At 33.7% G+C, this 23,327-nt stretch overlaps 2 protein-coding genes and 1 long non-coding RNA gene across 4 annotated transcripts; 2 read left to right on the forward strand and 1 right to left on the reverse strand.

Annotated features, from left to right (window-relative positions):
- Positions 1 to 6,695: 6,695 nt before the first annotated feature.
- LOC130631683 (uncharacterized) lies at positions 6,696 to 9,257 on the forward strand. The gene is made up of 2 exons (XM_057444417.1): positions 6,696 to 7,523; positions 7,916 to 9,257. The coding sequence occupies exons 1-2, from the start codon at positions 6,939 to 6,941 to the stop codon at positions 8,705 to 8,707; spliced, it is 1,377 nt and encodes a 458-aa protein (XP_057300400.1). The 5' UTR covers positions 6,696 to 6,938; the 3' UTR covers positions 8,708 to 9,257.
- Positions 9,258 to 10,220: 963 nt separating this feature from the next.
- Positions 10,221 to 23,138, reverse strand: LOC130631725 (PWWP domain-containing DNA repair factor 3B-like). Of its 2 annotated transcripts, XM_057444420.1 has the most exons (13): positions 22,965 to 23,130; positions 22,700 to 22,758; positions 21,700 to 21,773; positions 21,567 to 21,631; positions 20,509 to 20,603; positions 18,989 to 19,049; positions 18,645 to 18,714; positions 18,383 to 18,529; positions 17,902 to 17,980; positions 15,366 to 15,411; positions 14,906 to 15,034; positions 11,576 to 11,677; positions 10,221 to 10,419 (listed from the first exon to the last, which is right to left on the reverse strand). In XM_057444420.1, the coding sequence occupies exons 1-13, from the start codon at positions 22,965 to 22,967 to the stop codon at positions 10,348 to 10,350; spliced, it is 1,002 nt and encodes a 333-aa protein (XP_057300403.1). In that variant the 5' UTR covers positions 22,968 to 23,130; the 3' UTR covers positions 10,221 to 10,347. The 2 variants fall into 2 exon arrangements, with proteins under 2 accessions (XP_057300403.1, XP_057300404.1); XM_057444421.1 differs by lacking the exon at positions 10,221 to 10,419 and having other exon boundaries at positions 14,906 to 14,970; positions 22,965 to 23,138.
- On the forward strand, positions 12,372 to 13,919 carry LOC130631851 (uncharacterized). Its single transcript, XR_008982125.1, has 2 exons — positions 12,372 to 13,271; positions 13,487 to 13,919. It is a non-coding gene; the product is annotated as an uncharacterized LOC130631851 (long non-coding RNA).
- Positions 23,139 to 23,327: the final 189 nt, after the last annotated feature.

Raw genomic sequence — 23,327 nt, forward strand, 5'->3', positions numbered from 1 at the left:
ATTGTTAATGCCATTATAATCGCACCTATGATCTTTTAACGTCGCACCCTCGCCCCAAGGGTTTTTTGTCTTTTTGATATATGAGAGATTATAAAACCTCTTTTTTTAAAGTTGGCTTACAGACATGCGGCGAGTATTATAATATAACATTTCGTGTTTCCGTAGCACGACCTTTTTCTTGTAGACTCTGAAGAACAGAATTAATAATATAGAGGCTATTCTGTAGCCCTAATCCACCAGTTCAGCCATCGTTCATATTCCGGTCCGCAGATTTACGCCCATCGTACAAATTTTTCGCATCAATACTTCGCGCATTTTTGTCCATCCGTCAACACGAAGTGACAAAATTACTCTGCTCTGGGTGCAACCATTTTGAACAGAATAGGGTTATTAAATTTATCTATTTTTCGCAGAAAAATATAAATGAACAACAAAGTAATGTTAATTGCTCCTTAACAGTTAATATGTCTCATTTAATTATATTTGGTTGTACCATTATTTATTATAATTATAATAACATTATTGAAGATATTATTTCGGTTTGTCTGTTCAGTATTTATATTATTGTAGAAAGTTTATTATTTCTGGAACGTGATAGTAGTCTCTATTATAATAGCCGTATTCCGTCTGTCTGTCTCTGCGCGGACCCCCCGCTGAGTTAGAAAATGATGTTACGGAAACACGAATATCAAATGCGATATACTTTTATCCACTTTGTTGCGACGGGTAAATATAAAGGACGGGCGAACCCGTGGATTTTTCCACGGGCAACGACTAGTCTCTTTAATAATAGCCGTATTCCGTCTGTCTGTCTCTGTGCAGACCCCCCGCTGAGTTAGAAAATGGTGTTACGGAAACACGAATATCAAATGCGATATATTTTTATCCATTTTGCCGCGACGAGTTAATATAAAGGACGGGCGAACCCGTGGATATTTTCACGGGCTAACGACTAGTAGGCTAATAACATTGTTTCATTTCATGATCTGTTCTCACTCAATCAAAAATTACAAAATTTAGTTTTTTAGATTGTATTCCTTAAAGTATGAGAAATTTGATGGTCGAAGAATTTTGTTTGTTCTATCATTAAACCCAAGGATAGCAATCCTTTAGTTTGACAAGTACGTTCATGCACCTTAAATATTGCTATCGAGAATTGTATGTATAGGTTGATCTGTGTTTTTTTGTTTGCTTGTTTGTTTCTTTGTTTGTTTTAATTCTTGTTTTGTGACATTACTGATGTTATTCTTGTTGCGTTAAAGTCGGAAGTAATAATCAAGCTCTTCCGTAATCAACCCTTTGTCTTCTGGTTTTTTTTTTTTTCGCTATTAAGAATACCCTTTTTTGAAGTTCTTTTTATTTTTTTCACATGCTTAGATATTGTTCTTTTTCTGTTCTTATTTTTTAAGCATTTCTTTATTCATTCAACAGGACGTTAAAATATTTGTGATGTGAAATTTTTGTACAATACTACCTTCAGATATATATTTTTCCATGCATTTTGTTTTGTTTTTCTGGAATATTCATCCTTGCTGTTCCTATGTGTCATTGTTCCTATAACAATGCAATACAAGTGTAAGCTAAAATTAGACAAACATTTTACTAACAAATCATTGAATTTTTTTTCATTGAATATGCGTTATATACCTATTTTCCCTATGTTTTGTTGTAAAAGTTTATTTTGCGTCGACAATAAATTCAAACACGAGGTCATTACAACACAACTGCTTTTTGATCTGAAACTCAACTTACCTTATCGGTAAAAAAAAAGTCGGTGTAAAAAAAAGTCGGCAAAAAATTTAGTCGGCAAAAAAGTTAGTCACTTAGCAAAAATTAGTCACTTTTTACCGGTTAATTTTTTTAATATTGGTCACTTAATGCCGACTTTTTTGACACAGCTGAATTAAAAGAGAACAAAGATTTTACAACAATCTAATCTATTTCAATAACATCTTTATTAATGATTTTATCAATAATATTTTGGACATCTCCCGGCTCCTTCGCATTATCTTCTTCTTCATTTTCATCATTTTTCTCTTCTTCAACACTCCCTTCTGCCTTATCGTTGTTAATAACAATATCAATTTCGTCGTCGTCACTCTCGCCGTCGTCATCACTCCGTCGTTTTTTTTGTCTTCCTTCTCGCCAGTGTAATCATAGTCGTATAGGTTGTTGATAAAGTCTTTCATTAGAAAAAAAATTCTGTCTTCTTTCACTGTAAAAGTAAGTAGAAGCGGTACTTCAAGTCCTCCTGCAGGGATCGGGGACACTTTGTAGTTGGTGGAGAGCAATTGACCAGAAATACTTCCACCTTCTTTGATGAAATAAAAACAGTGGCGTGAAATTTCCCTTGGAATGTGCCCAACAGTCATCCAAGAAATTATTCTTTATTTTAATGGCACATGCATAAGGATCACATTCTTTGGACGATTTGTTAGTCTCAATTTGTACTTGGACTTTTTGACCTGCTTCAGCATTTTTCCACGTTGTGTTCTTGTAAACATGATAACCTCTGGCTGCAATCTTTCTGTCGAATGAAGGCATATTTCTACGAACATGAATCAACGAACTTGCCTTGTGAAAAAAATGAGTGCAAAAAAAACACGTTCGAACATTCGAATGCTTTCGAAATCTATCGTGACATAATAAGTTGCTCTCCACCTTTGTTGTTACGTTATAAAAACAAAAGAGACAATCAAGGAGCGAAGGAGGGACTTAAATCAAATTATGTAACTTTTCTGTTTCATCACTTTATCAATCAAAACATTGATAAAAAAGAATAGCAACAATGGCTAAAGTACGAGATTTGAGAGATTTTTATAAATCTTCATCGAGAAGCTGTAATGGGAAATCTCCTGAGAAAGTACCAACGTTTTTAACTTCTGCATCTGGCACTGTTAATGGAGCAGAAATCAACGCGATTAATAAAGAGATGAAAGCGTTTGTTCAACCAAAAACCAAAAAGAAATACTCATCAGTTCCAAGCAACATAAAGAATAAAGTTGGAGAATACGCTCTTTTGAATCGTACCAAATCAGCACTGGAGAAATTCAAGAAAAAGTATCCAAAATATACTTTCTTCCGAACGTCAGTGAATAATTGGAAAAAAAAGATTCAGAAGAACAAAAATCACTCTGTTTCATCTACTGTACACGAGAAGAAAGGTAGGCCAAACCTCTTACCAGACGAACTTATGCTTAAAGTGAGAGATGTGATAACTGGAGTACGTCTGGCTGGAGGTGCTATTTCAAGAAAAAATGGTCATAGCAATTGGTAATGGAGTCGTCAAGGCAAACTGTCCAGAATTCTTGCAGAGTTATAATAGTGCCCCACAACCTAACAAATAAGTTTCAACCACTGGATATAACCTTGAACAAGTCAGCAAAATTGTTCATTTCCAATTGTTACAATGAATGGTTTTCTCATCAAGTTTCCCAGCAGTTGGAGAAAGGCATAAGACCTGCAGATATTAAAGTGTCGCTTAATCTAACCGAATTAAAGGTGATGCATGCTAAATGGATTTCAAAACTTTATGAATTCTTATGTGCTCAAGATAAAATGATATTAAATGGCTTCAAAGCTGCTGGTATAACAGAAGCAGTGGAATCTGCTAATGCTGTCTTGGAAAGAATTAAAAACCCTTTTCGTTGTTAAAATATTTACTTATTTTTCTCTGCTATTTGTATGAACAGTTTGTTGTTGTTGATTATGTTGTTTTTGATGTTTATATTACAAAGATACCATTGTTAGCATTAAATTAAACAGTAGGAATTCAAAAGAACTTCTTTAATTTTCTTTCTCCTTTACCAGGTTTGGTTTTACAGGATAATTATACACTAACTCTGTGAAAAAGCTCTCCACCAAATAAGGTCATAAATAATTGAACCAATCATTAACCGAGAAATTATTTGCTTTTATCATCTCACGTGGGTTTAAGAGAAAGCTATTGGTTCAATTGGTTCAAACTTAGTGTATACAAAGACATAATATAGCGGAGCTCCGCTATTTGGTGTATACTCCGTATAATATTGCGGATGAGGCTTCATAAAACGACAAAGTCTAAATTTGATTAGAATCCCTGGAATTACTTTGGAAAGTCAAAAAACTAAAAAATTGGAGGTTAAAAAGTAATTCAAAAAATCGGCAAATATTACTAGTCGGTAAAAAAAAAGTCGGTAAAAATTTTCGGTCGGCAAAAAAAAAGGTCGGTAAAAAAATTGGTTGGTAAAAAATTTAGTCACCTAGCCAAAATTTGGTCACTTTTTGCCGACTTTTTTTTTACCGATAAGGTAAATGAATTCTTTTTGATTTTTAGATTTTTCTTATCTTCTTTTTTTTCTTCACGTTTTGTTTCGCATTATGCACATATTTCATCTAAGCTTTACTAGCTAATGTTCTTTGATGTCATATCAAACAAGTAACTTCTAACAAGGGTTTACAAAAACAAAACGAAAAAATTATCGGAAGAAAATTGACGTTTTACAATATAATATATCGTGCTATCGTCGCTTCCAATGGTAATTTAAATATCTTGATTCTTTTGCTCTCCCTCTTTGTCGTTTCCAACAAGCTCTTAGCAGCAATTAAAAGCATAAAAATTACTGTGGTGAAGGTGCAAGGCTAGTCTTCCATTTATTTTTGTTTACTGTTTTCCCTCCATACTTATTCTGTTCTTCTTTTCAATGTACATCTGTATCCATTTATTCGTTATCCTTACTTTTTCCAAATCTTCTGTTTCCTTTAACCATTGTTGTTTAATTCTTTTTTGTTCTGTATTTACTTTCAGACATTCAATGCCATTATGGTAATAATTATGTCTCGTTCTAAGTATTGCACACTACCAATTGATAAGATCTACCAACGTACAAGTTTGAACCTTTAATCACATGTCATTATCGAGTTATTGCAGATTTAGGATACTGGTTTGTAAAATATTGAATTTTTTACTTTGCTGACTGTAAAATTGCTTACATCATCAATTTCCACTTAGGGGCGATTCCAAAAATGCCACCATGGTTTTTTGCATATTTACCACCTAATGAATCCATTTCAATCGAAAGTTTGCTTCTAGCAAGTCTATGCACACGGGATGGCAAGTTGACCCCCACTATTATTCTTGTTTCACTGTTGTTCTAAACAATAAACTTATTGTTTTTAGCCTGAAATTCTAGCCTGGTATTTTTATAAAAGAAAAAACCTGTAGCACATGTTTACGGCTATTCATGGAAACAAGGTAATTCATCCTTTATCAACATCAATGTGTATGTCCTTAAATTTATCAGAGGACTCGTCATCTCTGTCATTGACGTAAGGGTTTTTGAGTGGGATGTCATCAACTTACGACTCTCCACATTTATACAGATGGGACTATGCCAGCTAAAGAAAATATTATTCTTGTTATTAAGACAAACAAAGAGTGGACAGGGTGAAAAATTGGTGAATTAACGCAAACACAACGACTTACTGTTCTCCAATTTGCCCTAAACCAGGATTTGAAATACTGAATTTCGAGAGAATTTGATTTTGCGAATAACGAAATTGACAAAAATTCGTGAAAACACATTTTCGTGAATTTATTCTATTAAGGGTAAACACAGATTAATTTTGACGATGTTTTAAAGTAATGTACAAATCAAACGTTAATCGCAAACTGTTGATCCTCTTCTCAGCAACAACTAGATTCTAGTATGAATGAACATTGAAATATTAGATGCGTTTAATAACAAAACAAAGAGATTACCATCATCTTTGTTATTCTTTTGGTAAGAGTTTAAATTTCGTTGGAGGTTTTGATTTTTTTGCTCAACAAGCGTGTTGCAGTGGAAAGTGCTGAAACAGGAAGTGTGATATTTACTATTCTTTAGAAGTTTCTTATAGTACATATTTTCTGTATGATTTTATAGCTAAAGTTACTTATGTAAAATCCTTCTCCTGCCGATATGTTAAGATTACAAAGGAATATATGCATATCTTCTGAAGATTCAAAATCAACGTGAGAAAAAAGAGTAACCATTCGTACATAAACAAAGACAGAACGAAAGTTATACGAGCGTATAAAAGAATATTCTTCCAGCCAAAATTCTGAGGTGGAAAAACATATTGACCATTGTGAACGTTTGTTCATCAACTCCATCCTTTCAAACGACGTCGATATGGTACAAGTCGAATTTAATTTAGCACAAGACGAGACACGAGATATGGACACCTCGAAAACACTTATTTAAAGAGACTTATATAAAAAGAGACCAATTCTTAATAACGGGATCAAAGCATCGAGAAAATTACACTGTATATAAACTACACTTTTAGACTTGTCATTTTACCGTGTCTTTATAATAATTTAGTAAATAAATCAAAATATCGACTTTTATTTAATTGTGTACTCTTCTTTTTGACTTTGTTTTTAAGGGGCTGTTAATATGGGAAATATTTCCTCGGTTAGCGGAAATATTTCAGCATGATATATAATTTTTACTTTTTGTTCATATGGCATGGGCGAGAGAACTTTTCCTCGGGTGAAAAAATACCATGTGATAAGTTTCTATTGTTTATTGTGATAAGAATCTATTGTTTATTTTTGAAAATTATGCCTTATCGACATAAATTTAACTAGCCTACCGAGGAAACTTCTGTTCATATGGAAAAATGCATTACTCGCTTACCGAGATCTCGATCATGCGCACCCGAAAACTCGGTGGGCGGGTAAATGTTTTTCCTTATATGAACGCAACTAAATTTTGTTAAGAGTTTGTTAACAGCCCGAGATCTCGACTTGATATCATGCTGAAACATTTACCCGGTTCCTAAGGAAATATTTCCCATATTAACAGCCCCTAAGTTAAGTAAACATATATTCGGTATTGTTTAAAGATGCGTGTTGTGGAACTTAATTATCAGACAATAATTTTTTAGATTGTATAATACATAGTAAACTAAAAATGCGATTTAACATAACACCTTTCAAAGAGAAGATATGTCGCAGAAGAGTTGCAGTTGCCATAGTTATAATGCAGATTGTTTTACTGTTGCAGTATTCTCACTATCTATCATCATGGCGTCAGTATTTGCAAGTGATGAATAAGCCATTATTGTTTTTTATGAATTGCCAAGCAACCGTGCATCAAAGTAAAAGCAAAGACAATTCAATCAATTTGAAGGAACCTACAAATAAAACTGTACACGTCACAAATACCATTCAACAAAGTAAAACCGAAACCAACTTAAAGAAGCCTGGTTATGTTACAAATACCATTCAACAAAGTAAAACCAAAACCAACTTAAAGAAACCTGGTTACGTCACAAATACCATTCAACAAAGTAAAACCAAGACCAACTTTAAGAAACCTACAAGAGAATCTGTTTATATTAAAAATAATCCATATTTAGCTAATTTTAATATCAAACCGAAAGGAAAGAAGAAAAAGGTAACATTATTACTTATTGTATCAACTGGACCAAGAAGATACGACAGAAGAGCAACTATACGAAACACATGGTGGCAGCAATGCAAACCTACAGGAGAGGTAAGGATAACAATTTTGGTCACACAAGAAGCATTTTCTACTTTTTTAATATTTTGTTCTTAAATTGCACGAAATAGCGACCGCTCGAGATATGTGCCACGGGTAATCAGAGGACCGGGTTGTATTCCATTTTAAAAGGTAGCTGGATCGCTACTCTGTTATAAAGATTCACGAAATAACACATGGCTATCAACTAGTCTTATGTATTCCCAACCCTACAGTTTATTCCCAACTCCACAGTGTATTCCCAACTCTACAGTGTATTCCCAACTCTACAGTGTATTCCAAACTCTACAGCGTATTCTCAACTCTACAGTGTATTTCCAACTCTACAGTGTATTCCCAATTCTGCAGTGTATTCCTTGTTTCATTTGTGTATCTTCTGTTTTTAGGTGAAACCAGAATGTATCTTCATGACAGATGAACTTACTGAAAATCAAGAATTTTATGACATCGTCAAAAATGAATCCGATACATACCATGATATGCATTTCCAAACCTTATCTGGTGGTATAGAATTTGGTAAAAGGTTTTTATATCATATGGTCTATGCAGTAACGAATTATGAATTCGATTATTTTCTGAGAATGGATGACGATTACTTCATATGCATGAAAAAATTTCTTCATGAAATTCCAGTCCCAATGGAAAAATATTTCCACTGGGGATGGGTACATGATGTCCCAGGCATAACACGTCCAGAAGAAAGCATAATTTTATTTTCAAGGGATGTTATAGAATTATTTTTATCACAAGACCCTAACAAAATGTTATGTCATCCATGGGCAGATCAAATGATAGCTGCATGGTCAAAAGAGATTGATATGAATGACTTGTTTCGACACGATGCACGGGTACACCATCACCCCCCGGTGCGTGACTTACCCAGCTTAAAATATAAGGTCAACATTTGTGAAAATTATATAGCGGTTCATGGAGCTTATCCAGAAGAAATGAACTTACTTTGGAAACATAGAGGTGCGCAGTTGAGTGAGAACACCTTAAAAGACAATGCATATGTTGTTTATATTTCACACCCGTTTAACTGGCAAATATTTACTTATATATGGCAATACGAGCCAAAATTATGTCTTTTAAACCCTTCCTGGGATACTTCGAAACAATTTGTACTTAACGGTACATATTCAGGTCGGCAAGAAGAAGACCAACAAAAGAAAACGTGAAATGGATTGGATGGTATACATATTTTTATAAAAGATACGCGCGATAACTCGAAGTGCTAACTGGTGAAAAACATTTGTGCCAAAAAAAGAAATGTAAAGTTCAAAATTTAGCACAGAAATACCACGCTGATGTCGCCACGAAACAGTAATTGTTATTACAAGCTCGTGAGCTTGTATTAAAACACAAATGTGTCCCACAAGAATGGAAATTTTTTACAAGCTCGTGAGCTTGTATTAAAACACAAATGTGTCCCACAAGAATGGAAATTTTTGCCTCTCTGAGCACCGAAACGGGAGTTGTCGTGTGTTCGAATCTCACCTTGGTAATTATTTTTACTTTTTTTGTTGCTGTTATATAAGTGTTTAAAAGCATCATTTAACTAACCGATAAAGTAAAGGTGTTTCCACCAAAGTTGAATGTAGGCAGAATTAGGGTCTCCCAAATATGCCTGGAAAGTAGTCTGCAAAAATTTGCAGACCACTAAAGAAGATCTTACAAATCAATTTTGAAAAATAACTGCATAGTGCGTAACAACTATTATTGCCTATCTGAATAGCAAAATATGTCGTGTCTAACTTCGTAACACATTCCAATCTGACAGACAGCTTTTTGTAAGCTTTATTGGCGAGGTTGTTTACGTATATCATACGTCTTGTTCATCTTAAAATCAGTGCTGATGTTCTTATTTAATTTCGCAAGCCAAAAATTTTCGCGAATTTTTAGACCTTTTCGCGAAAGTTTATTGCGTTGTTATCATGATCGCAACATAAAAATCTAAAATTTTTAGAAAAGTAAATTTTAAATAGAAGAAATATTCGTGCATACCCGATTTGCGCGTAATAATTTGCGGTCATTTTTTTTATTGCTGAAATAATAAGAACAGAAATTTATATCACACCTTGAAGGAAAATATATGATACGATACTATGAAATCTACATCTTGGAATGTAGCTACAGCTTATAATTTCTAGGAAATATTTTTACTCGATAATTTTTATACTATTTCAAACGTAGAACGCAACGAAGAATAACAGCGTGTACATTGTGCGATGGTTGTATAAGTTCGCCAGGATCAGGCGTTTAGGGTTTACCTAAAATTGCTCTTCATGGCGAGAACAGGAGGGCCTGCAGAACACAAAACAGATTCATATTACCTTTGAAAAATTTTCAGATCAAATCTCTAAGCGGACAAAACATTTTCTTTCGAGATTTTCTGATTGAGACGAAAACCATTTACGCAAAATTTTCGTGTATTTTTTACTGTAAATAATGTGTTATATTTCATTTGTTTGTTTATTTTGTAATTATTCTTCTATTGTTTTACCATGTGCTCCAACTTTTAATATATTTTAGACGGGTTTTTTATATTTGTAGACTGTATATAATCTTGCAGAGAGAAGACACGTTTTACAAAAATACAAAGTTCATGTAGTTTTTCTAAATTTTACACACACAACATTTACTTGATGCGCGAAAATTAGCACAAAAAAGGGTGGATACGCAGAGAAGATATTTTTTTAAATATACAATCTTTATTTTTAAAATTCTATTTCTACTTGAAATCCTAAAAAAATTTATAACTATATCTACCTACTAACAAAGTTTTATTTACAGTTTTTTTAGAGATAAAAACCTTCTTTCATTTCAGATATTTGAGTTCTGCTTCACTTAACGAAATCTGCTGTGTTTTCGCTATTCCACGAATGATAGCCTAAAAGAAACTAAATTTTATTACCAGTATAGCTCTGCCTCTTACACAAAATGGTACCGCAAGTAAGGAGACGCACGTAAGGCGGTATAAAACGGGTGAATCCGTGCAACTAGTAAGGGTATGTTTATGGCTACGGAAAATTTACACATTCGAAGCTGCCTGTAAAAAAGCTACTCTTATATAATTTCCTGAAGCTGGGGCAATCCATCCGTTTCGGAACGGAAGGGGTTTATGATGTCATCTTTGTAACCGTTCATGAAAACCACATTATTCTGCACATTTTGTTAGTCAGATATAGAAGACGCGTTTAAAGAGATGAAAATCAAACTGTTACATTGTAACCTTAGTAACCTTTTTCGGCAACGATGATGCTATAATGGCTGACTCACAGCTTGCTCCTGAAAAGAATCTTAAATGACACTGGCCGATCTCTGTTCTCTTTTACGCGCCAACAGCCTTGAGACTTTTCTGTGCATTTTAGAATCATTTACTAAACACTTGACACTTCCCGTTTTTATTTCGCATTCCTCGACCAAAGAAATTAAAATATGAAAATACAATTAACTAAATGTTTATCGATTATTTAAAATAGTTTGGCATAAAAAAACTGGTAACAAGTAACTTGAACAGTACGTATCTACGACTAATGTGGAAAGGATGGTTAACGTAAAATACAGGCCAATAAGCGTCCGTATCGAATGTGCATTGCGTGCATATAAAATATGTACTGAGTGTAGCGAATTTAAATCGAGTGTATATCGAATGCGCAACAAGCGTGTATTGAATGTGTATCGAGTGCACATCTGATGTGTACCAAATGCGCAACGAGTGCTTTTTAAATGTGCATTAAGTACGTAGCGAATGTTTATCGAATGTGCATTAAGTACGTAGCGAACGTTTATCGAATGAGCAACGAGTGCGTATTGAATGTGCATCAAGTACGCAACAAGCTCGTATCTGATATGTATCGAATGCGCAACGAGTTCGTATCTGATATGTATGGAGTGCGCAACGAGTTCGTATCTGATATGTATCGAGTACGCAACGAGTTCGTATCTGATATGTATCGGGTGCGCAACGAGTGCGTATTGCATGTGTATCAAATGCGTTGACAATTTCTTAGCAGGCAAACAGACAATTAACTTGAAATGGGTACCTCGGGTAACCAAACTTCGGAGACGTACGTGATCGGATTAAAGCTACTTTCTGGAAATTCTTTCTGATACCACGTGACCAGCATGCGTAGAAGGTCGTCAGACTAAAAACAAAGAGGTAATTTTACTGAGGAATTGCTTTCACAATCGAGTGGAAGATGAAAAATATCTTTTTTTAATACTGACGAGATAAGTAAAGACTATTTGTTAGGTACTGCTTTCGACTTCGACGTCGCGTCACAACTAAAATGTGAGCATTTATTCAGCTAGTTTGACATTAAGCTTGCTAAATTTTACACCAATTACGTAAAGTGAATATGCCGAGCATGGTAGCAACATTAGCCAATTTTTTTGCGTTAAGCTCATAGCAAAAATAATTTATTTTGAATCGTCTAAATCGTCCTTGACAAAATACCTAAATCGACTTGAAAAATGCCTGAGTTGATTTTTTTTTGCAAGCTCCAAAAACACAATTCCCGAAATTTTAGTTTTTACACTCGTCCCGGAGGAGAGGAGTGTATTGGTTTCGGCTTGTGCGACCAAAAGTGACATGCGATCTGACCGAATATCGTAACTTACCCGCTCCCCCGCGCCATAATTCTTTTTTTTTTCCGCGACCCTATTTCCCGCTTCTTATCATGTTGTGCGTGTCTTAACCCGTAGTTTGCAGACCACAGACCAGTCGTTTATGCATCGCTACCGCTGAAGTCGAAGCATGCGCACTGCCCGCTGAGAATCGAAGCACTCTTAGCTGTGTTTTCACATTTCTACGAAATTTTTCTAAAAATTAGTAGCGGAATATAAATGAAGTATCGCTGGAATATTTATCTTGCTTTCATGCAATCTGCTATCTTGCTAGACTTACTGACCTACTGTTGTTGTACAAAGTGTGCCTAGTGTGTTGTTGTTCTGCAAAGTCTGCCTTCACTCACTGAAATTTAAAACTGCTAGATCGAGAAGACTTTCAATACCTGGGGAAGCTGCTTTAGGTACCAAGGTACGTCGTGCTGAATATTATTCATCATTCCATTGACTTAGTGTATTATTTTATTTCATGTAACTAGCTAATTATGTTTTTCTGCCATGTTTTTACGATATCTTCTTTCTTGCACAAACTTCTATTATTATTGTGCGGGGATATTGAATCTAATCCAGGTCCGGCTTACCATATTAAATCAGTTAATGGGTCATTTAATCAAGGCGACAAAAAGTTTGGTGAAACTGCTGGTATTCAGTGTATGTGCAATGCTCTTCTAGCTATATGTTGGTCCCAACTCAAAAGAATTTCTTTTTTAATATCATTTGATTTAGTCATTTGATTTAGATAACATCTTAGAACATGGTGATGCTAATTTTAAGCAGTCAAATTTCAACAGACCCTTGGCATGTTATGAGTTACCAACATCAATATTGATCGTTTTCAAATTGCTATAAGTTTCCTGAGTATTACGTCAGCTCTTTTGGGTGATGAACATTACTTCTTAGCTCATGGACAAATGAATTCAGAAACAGTTCATTGTGTTTTCGAAAGCATATATTGGTTCATAATGTTCATGATAATCCTGGGGTCAGTTCTGTTTCACTTCGCAAACTGTCCTTTTCATCTGATGTTCTTAATGTCATTGTTATTTACAGAAAAGTTAACAGTCATCTGCAGACATTTTACAACATGCTGTCAAGGAAAATTGCAAGTTCTGGGTAAGCCATATCAATTATTTCGTAATAAAGTTTCCGACGAATGACCCTATCTTGGCTAGAAAATATTTAGTTCATATTTACACTAAGATAAGCTTCATTTTTTTTTCATTGTTTTGCAATAATGAACCTCAAAAGTATTTTGTTGTTATTTAAACCTATAAACTGCTGAAACGATACTTTTTCTTGTTTTGAAAATTGTTTGTTCTCATTCATAGCTTTTCTCTAATGCTTGTCATTTGCTACAACAGTCACGCGAGTGCAACTGAAGACTACACAGATCGTATGCAGCCTTTATATTCGTCTGAACCATCACGTGAGCATTAATCCATCAGGTAATCTAGAAATCGCATTACGTTCTATGCTGGGGCATATACGATGCACATGGCGACATGCCTAATCTTATAATGAAAAAGAACGCATTACGTTCCATGCTGGGACATATACGATTCACATGCAGACTTGCCTAATCTTATAATGGAAAGAAAACGCATTATGTTCTATGCTGGGACATATACGATTGACTTGCAGAATGTTATAGAACAATCTTGTGGAGCAGGTTGCTACTTCGTGAAAACGTCAGCGGAACAATGTTTGTATTAATTTTTTATGTATTAATGCATTATTCGAAACAATATTTATGACTCAAAATTATTTGCGTACTAATCATGAAATTTATAATCGATTTGTGAAACCATGGGTAAATCTCTCTACGCGGATAAGTTTTCAAGTCTTGTGATTGGTTGATGCAATAAGTTACTCGCTTAATTATTTCTATTTCCTAATCCATGACACATTGGTGTGAGAAAGTTTCGGGTATGCGCATTTTGTTTTGAAATTTCTCAAATCATTTTTCTTTCGAAAATCTCGATCACGATGTGTCGTGAAAACAACGCATTGAAACGTTCTCAGCCTTAGGAAAGTGTAGCGCGAAGACAGCGGTGATGTATGGATAGTCGCCTCGGGGAAACGTAGTGTGAGACAGTTATGTGTGGATAGTCACGTGTTACGGAGACGTGAGACCGTGCTTAACGAACCGCACAGCTGCGAAGCCGGTTCATGGGTATTTGAACGCGCGCTCTGAGCAATCTGAGGATATTGCGCAATATATATGATCGTCCGTCCGATGAACAAAACTTTTCACTTGGTAGTTGAACCCGCCCCCGCTGAACTACGGCCGTAAAGCTATATGTCCATTTAGCGATTTTGTCGCTATTTCGCAAAATATAAGTAATAGAATACTCATGAACATGCACATATACAGAAACGACGAGTGTTTTAAACCGTCAAGGTTTCTTGTTTTTATTTAATTTGCAATTTTAATTTATTTCAGACCAACTTATTAAGACAAGGAAGCTTTAAATTGGACAGAAAATTTACTGTTAAAAACTACAAAAGAAAAAACAAAAACATCCCCTTTTTTTAATTTTCCAAAAGTTTCGCGAATAAGTCATTTCGCCCACCCAAATCTTCGCAATATTGATGAAATTTGCAAAAATTATTCAAAGGTACAATAAAAAAAATGACGTCGATAGTGATGAGGATGAAGACAATGACACATACTAATCATCACATCATCTGATCATCCAACGTAATTTGAAACACATCCAATTTATAATAAGCAAAAAACTTCTCACCTGGTCTTCATCAAGTGGTCCGAACCCGGATGACCATTTTAACCGATCTTTTTCTTTTTGTGTTCCTTTAATAAATGTTGAATGTCTGTTAGAAGTTTGCTCACCACGTGTAACAGCGAAAAGAAATGGCTGAAAAATAATTAGTTTTACAGCTGGCAACATCATGTCCATTTTAGGTCGCACATAAACTGTCGGCCTTATGTTACACACGGAGCCTATTTTTACAAGAATAACGTTAAAAAGGATGTATCCGTCTAGCTTGTTCCATACTAAATTTTTAGGTCGTACTATACTCAATAAAAATTAGTTCAAATGAGCTTTCGCAAAAAAAAAAGATGGTCATATTAAAATGATCTACATTTGACTCATTTACAAACTTTCTCCATCTGCATAACATATTTTCGTGTAAGCCTCTAAGATCAAAATTAGCAATCTTTTATTTCTATTGTTGAAATCATACCTTGCTGGACTGTTTCACCCACTCCAACAGTTGTTTATTACAAGAACTAAACAAATATAAAATAAAATATTCAGATAATTTTTGTGTTTGTTTTGTAAACTGAATCAAAATAAAATAATAAGAACATGAACAAACAAAAACAAAAAACATACTCAGTGAGAACTCTGGACATTATATTAGTGGAAATACCTTGTTGGCCCTTATTACGCTAGCCCTGATTTAACACAAGCCCCTTTAACGTGGGCCCGTATTTCGTCAAGGCGGAATTTTGCGTTCCCGCTATTAAGAGCCGCATTTAACACCACAACAATTCATCTACATCAATTATAATATTTTTTTTGTTCGACGTTATCTTAAAGGTCTTTATCAACTGCATCATCTTGTGTTTCGGTATTATAACAAATTCTTCCGTCCTCTTTGAGATACGCTTACATGGATAATTAAAATGTAACAGTAGCTTGATCTCTGATCCGCCTTCGGAAATGGGAGAGACACTGCGCCTCCCTCGTGCAAAAAAAGTGAACAAATCGAGAAATCTCGCGTGAAATATGACCAACTGTCACTGCACCAAATTCTGTCGAAAAGTGTTATTGTTACCGCACAGCAATACGGATTCAATTGAAGAGAAATTGCGTTTGTGTCTGTTGCCACAAAAACTGTTCGATTTACATATATTCTGTTCCAAAGCTTCTGTACGAGAGTGAGGGATTGGAAATTAAATACGAAAAGTTTTGTAACGAAAACTTAGCAACAACTGCTATGTCTTCTTACCTGCTATGTCACCATAAGCTATGTCACCATAAGAGTAAGCTATTTTTAGTATCAGAAGAACTGATGACGAAAATCAAACAAGTTCTGACACATCTACGAGTAGCTGGTTGTACAACTTCTATGAAAGTTGTGATATCAATTGGAAATGGTGTGCTTTCTTCAACCTGTTCAGAAAAATGGTCAGAAATGGTGGAAAGTTAACTATTACAATTAAATGCAAGAGACATTCCCAAAATAATAAATTGGGTTAAACGGCGGGGTACAACTGCGAAAAAATCAACGAATTCTGCTCTGTATGACGACTTGGCTTTCACAGGGAAGAAAAAGATAGCAGAAAAAGCCTTCCAACACAAAGATCCTGTCATCAACTTCGATTAAACGCCTCTTTAGTCGCATGTCTTGCAAAAACCACTTTCCCAGAGAAAAACGCGGAAACTGTACCAATTGGGAATTTAAATAATAAACGTCAAATTAATAGAACATCTGCTATTAAACTCTCTGGAGAGTTTTTGCTGATCCACTTAATATATACAGGGGAAACTAACAGTTATCATCTGAAAGTTAATTTTCTCAAAGGTGTCGATATAAGTCATTCTGTGAACTACCAGGGAAATTCTAAACAACATATGTCCTTTTATTCGGAAGCCTTGCTTATTTTTAATGTGTTTAGAGGTAAAAAAAACCTGAAATCAATGAGGCTTTAGAAAAGAATGATTGTCTTGTCCAACATGTACCTAATGACCATACAAAATTATTTCAACTTAATCAACAAAAGCGTAAAATGTTTCATTTTAAAAAATACCATAAGAAGTTTTCAGTAAAATGGAAAAGAGTATCTATAATGTACTACCCTAATGTTAAGCACTATAATGTCCAGCTAACCCCGGTGAAACCAATCCATTGTACTATATGCAGTTGGTTCGAGAGTTAAGTCCAGATTCCAAAAGGCTCTTATTTCTATAGCAGCCAAAGAAGCTGAAGCACTTACAAACTTATGCGAAAACCCGGTAAAGGAAATTGAAAGCGGATAAAGCATAATTTTTCTCATTCATATCATAAACATGCTCATGAAAAAGCATTAGGGTAGTAAAAAAAAAAAACGCGTAAAAAATTTGAAGATAACGCCGGTCAGAGCAAATTTCTTTTAAAAAACCGACCCTTATTACGACAAAGGGTGGAAAATAACGCCATTAAGGTAGTCGTTTGAGTGGAAAACAGCATCAACTTAGCAAGTACTAACTATGAGTTCGGCAGTGGTGGAGACCAAGTAAATAATGCTAAAAATTCGCTACTTTCTTCATACATTTCTCTACTTTCGGTTTAGAAATTTTTACACAATGTCATTTGTGGTAGAAAACATTAGTTAACTAGCGAGCACACTCAGCTAAGTTCTCTTTACTTTAGTTTGGTACCACGCTGGCTGTTCGACTTTGTTTTAAATACTACCATTTTTAAAAATATATCAAAAATTTGCATAATTATGTGTAATTACGTGATTATGCGCGAAATTTAAGCATCGTTTTTTCTAACAGCTAAAATAAATTATGAAGGGCGTGCCGGACTCTTTTCTCTTTTATGATAAGTATTTTAGCAGTAAAAGAAGTAGAAAAGAAAAAAATTAGGCCGACTAGTGTATATTGACAAGTACGGTGTGTGTGTTACTTAGATAGAAACAGCTCAATTGCTTATGATAATGATCTGCATAATTCCGCACACTTTTTGAGTAGTATGTATATTCTAGCTATGTTTCGTCAATTAGTATTACCTTGCGTTTCTTCTCGATCTGTGGTTCGAATCATACGACATGATAGCTTTTATTGGACTCATTTGTGTCGATTTAATCTCTAAATACAAATATTTCTGTTTAAGCAAGTAAGCTCAAATGCCTTGTTATACAGAATTTGCATATTTTTTTCTAAAACTAATTTTGGCCTTTCCTGGCTTTTAGACGCAAACTCAAAACATCCTTGACTAGTAGAGTGAAAAAAAGAATGTAAGTGTTACTTTAAAAGATTGGAAGTAATAGCTTCACCACAATAAAATGGATCACGTTTTATACACCAACATCAGTTAATGGAAAACAGAGGCAGGCCATGATATAAGTTAATGATGAATGCACAGAACAACAACTCCCCCTCGAACAACATTTTCTGGTATAATTCTACTGTATTGACACGTCCCAAGGACAAAATTTAAAGGTAGCTTATGACATTTTAGTCCAGATAATAAAGCTTCGACGTGAATACCTTGTGAAACATCTTCGGATTCATTATTTTTAGCTTCGTCCAAGTCATTTTCACTCTTCTGCTCCTGATTATCACCCTCTTCATCCTCATCTTTATCATCCTCTTCTTCGTCAACGGCGTAAAAGAAATCTGTAATTTTTCCCAATGCTAAATAAATGAAGAAGATTTTTGAAAGTTACACGCCTTACCATAACAAAATTCATTCCATTGAGGAGGAAAAAAAGCGAACGAACGATCAAACAAACGCAACGAACATAAATACCGCGCTTCGTTAAATAATCACCACATTTCTCCATTCCATAGTTAAAATCAGATTCGGATTCACCAGCCTTCTATAAAAAATTTAACAAATTTTTGATATTGTTCAACAAAAATTTAAATATTGAAAATATTGCCACTCATCTATCGACAGTCTTCAGCAGTTAGCTAGTTCGAAAAGACTGAAAAGAAGAGAATAGATTTAGAATAATTCATATCCAGGAGTCTTCCAAGCCCCCACCATATTTGCACCGTTCCACGTCCACTCATATTTGCACAGTTGTAAGGTTTTTTTATTAGGAGTTCCCAAAAGTAGTGACCATCCTGTATATATAAAAACGAACTTACAATGAACTCATCCCGTTCCTCGCATGTGTATGATTTTAACTTTGAAAGAGAAATTTTATATCTAAAAGAAATAAAATTGATCATTTATGTACTAATCTTCAAATGCAAAGTTTGTAATGTAAAAATATGTGAAAATAAAAAATGTTTAAAATTTAACAACTTTTTTTATTGTTGGGTTCTTAGGAGTGAAAAAATTGAGAAACTCTAACAAACTGGAACTTTAAAATAATATAAAAACTAGTATATGGGTTCTCATGCTTTTCAGATAAAAAACAAGAACACCCTTGCGGTTTTAACACTCGTTCCGAGTAGAATCTATGCAAGACAAATAAGTTTTTCTTTGAATTTTCAAAATCTTTTTTCTAAATGCTTATAAGATTTTTTGAAATATCCTCGTTCTAAAATTTTCACACTATTGCTGATACGCGCGAAAGTTTTAAAGCACTGTTTTTAGAAGTTGGAGAACATTTAAAATCCAATTTAACATGAAAGAGAGAGTCCTGGTTTTATTAAAACTATTTTCACTTGGACAGATCAACAATACAAATATTTTGTTAGAAGAACGCTTTAAACAACGCGCTCATAACTGTACATCGCAAAAATGTAAATATACTTCTTATCGCCTAAACCCGCCATTATGGATCTTTTAATACACCAATACACGAAATATTACATTTTTTTGTTGCACAACGGAAAAAATACTATACCAATACACTCCTCTTTAAACAGACGAATGCAATATATCTAGACTGGATCTGCTAATAGACGTGGTCATACAAAAACACATCAACTTAAATGAAACGGGAAAATAAGGTTACAGGTTACACGGTAAACATCTCCAAAAGGCATAATCAAATAATATGGAGAAAGCAAAAAAACACGTTAATTATGTGTACATAATTTCTCACACGGCAAGACATTACACGGTGACGTGAAAATGTTTTCAGTTTTTTTTGAAAAATCATCCTTTATGACTTCCAGAATAAAAATTCCCAAATTGGTTAACTTATCGTGATTTTTTTGGACCCCTAAATTTATTGGCGATAGCGTTTTAGACGAATGTCACCGCCCTTACCCTTCTTCAAAACTCCTGGCTGTCTCCATGTCTTATTGAAAAATGATTTTTTTATTTTAGGGTAAATCGGTAAACCGGTTCAATCACGTGTCAAAAAATTTCAAAACGATTTCTCTTGATAAAATAAAGTTATGTTGTCAGTTTTAAGTTCCAGCATAACCCTAACGGAAGTTCTTATTTTATATAAACTTAGGGATAGATAGTTTCGAGTAATGGCCAATATATAAGGCTTTGAGAGGTATGAGAACTAAATTTTTGATAGACAGGTGTCTAGATAGATAGTTATGAAAACTGAGGAAGCATCATAACTATACAACATAGCAAAAAGAGTAATAGAATTTATCCATTAAACTGGATAGCCACATCTAGTACTTGGGGTTGAGATAATATGAATTGCATATTGATTGAATAAATATATTAATAGAACATGACGTAATAAACATACACTTTTTTATTGGTGTTGTCTTCAGTTGCACTTTCAAAGAAATGAACTAATGCGTATGGTGGCTTTCTTTTTCTTCTCTTCATATATTTGTAAAACTAAAAAAACAAAATTTCGAGATTTCTCAGGACATTTTTTTCTTTTTCTTCAGTTCAAATTCCAAGAAAAAAACGGATAACCATGTCAACTTCCTGGACTTTAAACAGTGTTTAAACCACTGAAAAGTCTTTTTTATAAGGTTTGTAAGAAAATAAATGTCTTGGCTAAGGACATTTCCAAGATTCCCAGCAAAAAAATTCTATTTTTTTGGTGAATTTTCAGTACAGTGGTCACTACGATAAAAATGTAAAGTTCATTCTTATCAACGTACTGCGCTGTTTTTTAAATTTACTAGCTAACTAAGTACTCCGGCATATTGTAGGGAAAAAATTATCACAACCTGGATTTAATAACATCAGGAACAAGGGACTGTGAATAAATAAGATACGTATTTATTGTCCCAAAACTTGTTTATTTTTCCTATATAAAAAATATTTCCTTTTAAAACCAACAGAAAACCTACTTCTCCATAAAAAGAAAGATTAAAAATTATGCTCATTAAATCTGACATGCCAAAACACTCTTGTGCGAGGTTTATTTTTAAGATTTCGGATTACATTCAATGTTTTAAACACTTTTACAGTTTTTGAGTGCGATTACTAGTATTTAAATGCTTTTTATGTATTTTTACATTCGGTTTTATTCCATATTGAACCATGCATGAGAAGCTGAAAACCTGATATCATTCAGCCTGCAACTGCTTTTCATAGCAAGAATTTTGTTCGTTAATAAAATTTAAATGCTTGTAGCTACATTCAATCTCGAGAATAAACGACTCGAAATAGGCATTCAACTTCATTATTTTACGACAAAAATTATATACACTACTTAGTAGGAAATAGGATTTTTAATGTCTGCAATTGTGCACAAAATGTTTGATTAATTCAGTCTGTATTTGTAGTTAAGATTGTCGATTTTAAAAATAACGTTAAAATGGGTGCTATATGAAAAGTATAACTTACAACAGCTGGCCAGAACGGATATTTTTCGAACTTGGCAAAGACCAAGTCGCCTTCCTTAAAATCACCTAAGTTAAACAAAACATGAATTAAAAATTGTTAGAAAACGTAATAATTCATGAGAATATACACATACTGGGTTGCTTTTTAACAGATGTAAATGGATTTGGTAGATCTTCGTCTTCATCCTCCTGAAGTCTTTCAACATCACTGGAAAGATAGATAATAATAAAATGTCAGCAATCGTTGTGAAATAGGTTGTCCTAAACACAAGCATTTTTTCTGACAAATATCTCTAAAAATTTATATAGACGTTTTGGCAGTACGACAGTTATTCTTAAGTCTAAAGTTCAAAACAAAGCTTACAAAATATATGGGTGTTTCCTCTTTTACTGGGAAGCGGTTGAAACTCAGAATCCTAGTGTTGTGTAGGAACAACTGAAATAACATACCAAGTTTTTATAACTTTTAGGACTTAGGAGTGTAAGAGAGCTTTCTAATACGCAACCTATTCATAACAGTAACAATGCATTAATGTGTTTGTACCTATTTTTGGATGCTAATTCTTAACACTGTCAAAGAATAGGGACAAAGAAATAAAATTTGTATTTATATTAGAGTTTGTTTTCCTTTGTTTAGAACTTTAGAGTTATATTTTATCAAAAGGAGTTGCCATTAATTTTTTTATGAGAAAGTTAAATTTACTCCTGTCGACGAAAGAAGGAATTTTGTGAACACACAGAAATGCAATGTAACGGTTAATTTTCCTTTTGATTAATTAATGTTTATTTATCTCTTTATAAATCCTTGTATTTTTCATTTCTTATATCAACCTATAGAAAATGATAAGATCTTTCAAAATATTCATACTTTTAAATATAATATATTCATGTGAAGATGTCGTGATTTAAAAAATCATGCTTACTTTCCCTTACAGTATCCTTAAATTCTTGACAAATTATATGTCGACTTTATAGTTCCCTTGACCTATTCTTGTTTTTAAAATTATTTTACAAGACAAATTTTTTACAGCCTTTTTCACCATGATGGCACCTTTGTGGTCGTATCAAAAACCACAGCACTGGCACTTTTAAAAGATTCTTCAATAATAACGATTCGACAAGCAAACAGATTACCTGCAGGCAACCTTCTCTGGTATCTCATCTTCTGTTGACGTATTTGTTTTTCTTTTACCCTTCACAAAAAACAAACAAAAAATAATTGTATGTTACTTATTATTAAAGCCACTATAGTAAGTTGATAGCAACGAATAAAATTTATTAGTAATAGCAAAACGTTAATTGGTATTGGTAGAGTAGTAGGACTGTATAATATTGTGCCACATGCCTTAAAATACAAAATAGAAAAGCACAAAAGCTAAAGATAAAATTATTTACCTACCATTGTTCTCCATTTTCAGAAAAGCAATAAAATATGCTAAATTATTGTTTGAACTAAAGAAGCAAGTAATGCCATCTATGTTAACATTATCCAGTAATTAATAATTAGTTAAATTCCCATATATCAAGTATCAATTAGTTGTTATCATAACACAGTATCACGTGAAGTACCTAATTCTGAGGAAAGCTGAAAATAACTGACTTTGCAATTATTTTAAGTCCTGTATAAATCGTTGTTTAGAGAACATACTTAAAATAAAACAAACACTTTTTTTCCACCACATATAGTTTTTAAATTTTTGAGTTACATTAAAAAATATTTATTGGTTAATAAATGTTTGTAATTTTTTAAAACTCAACCAAC

The sequence above is a fragment of the Hydractinia symbiolongicarpus genome, chromosome 1 (genome assembly GCF_029227915.1).
Source record: "Hydractinia symbiolongicarpus strain clone_291-10 chromosome 1, HSymV2.1, whole genome shotgun sequence".
In the NCBI taxonomy this organism is placed as follows: domain Eukaryota; kingdom Metazoa; phylum Cnidaria; class Hydrozoa; order Anthoathecata; family Hydractiniidae; genus Hydractinia; species Hydractinia symbiolongicarpus.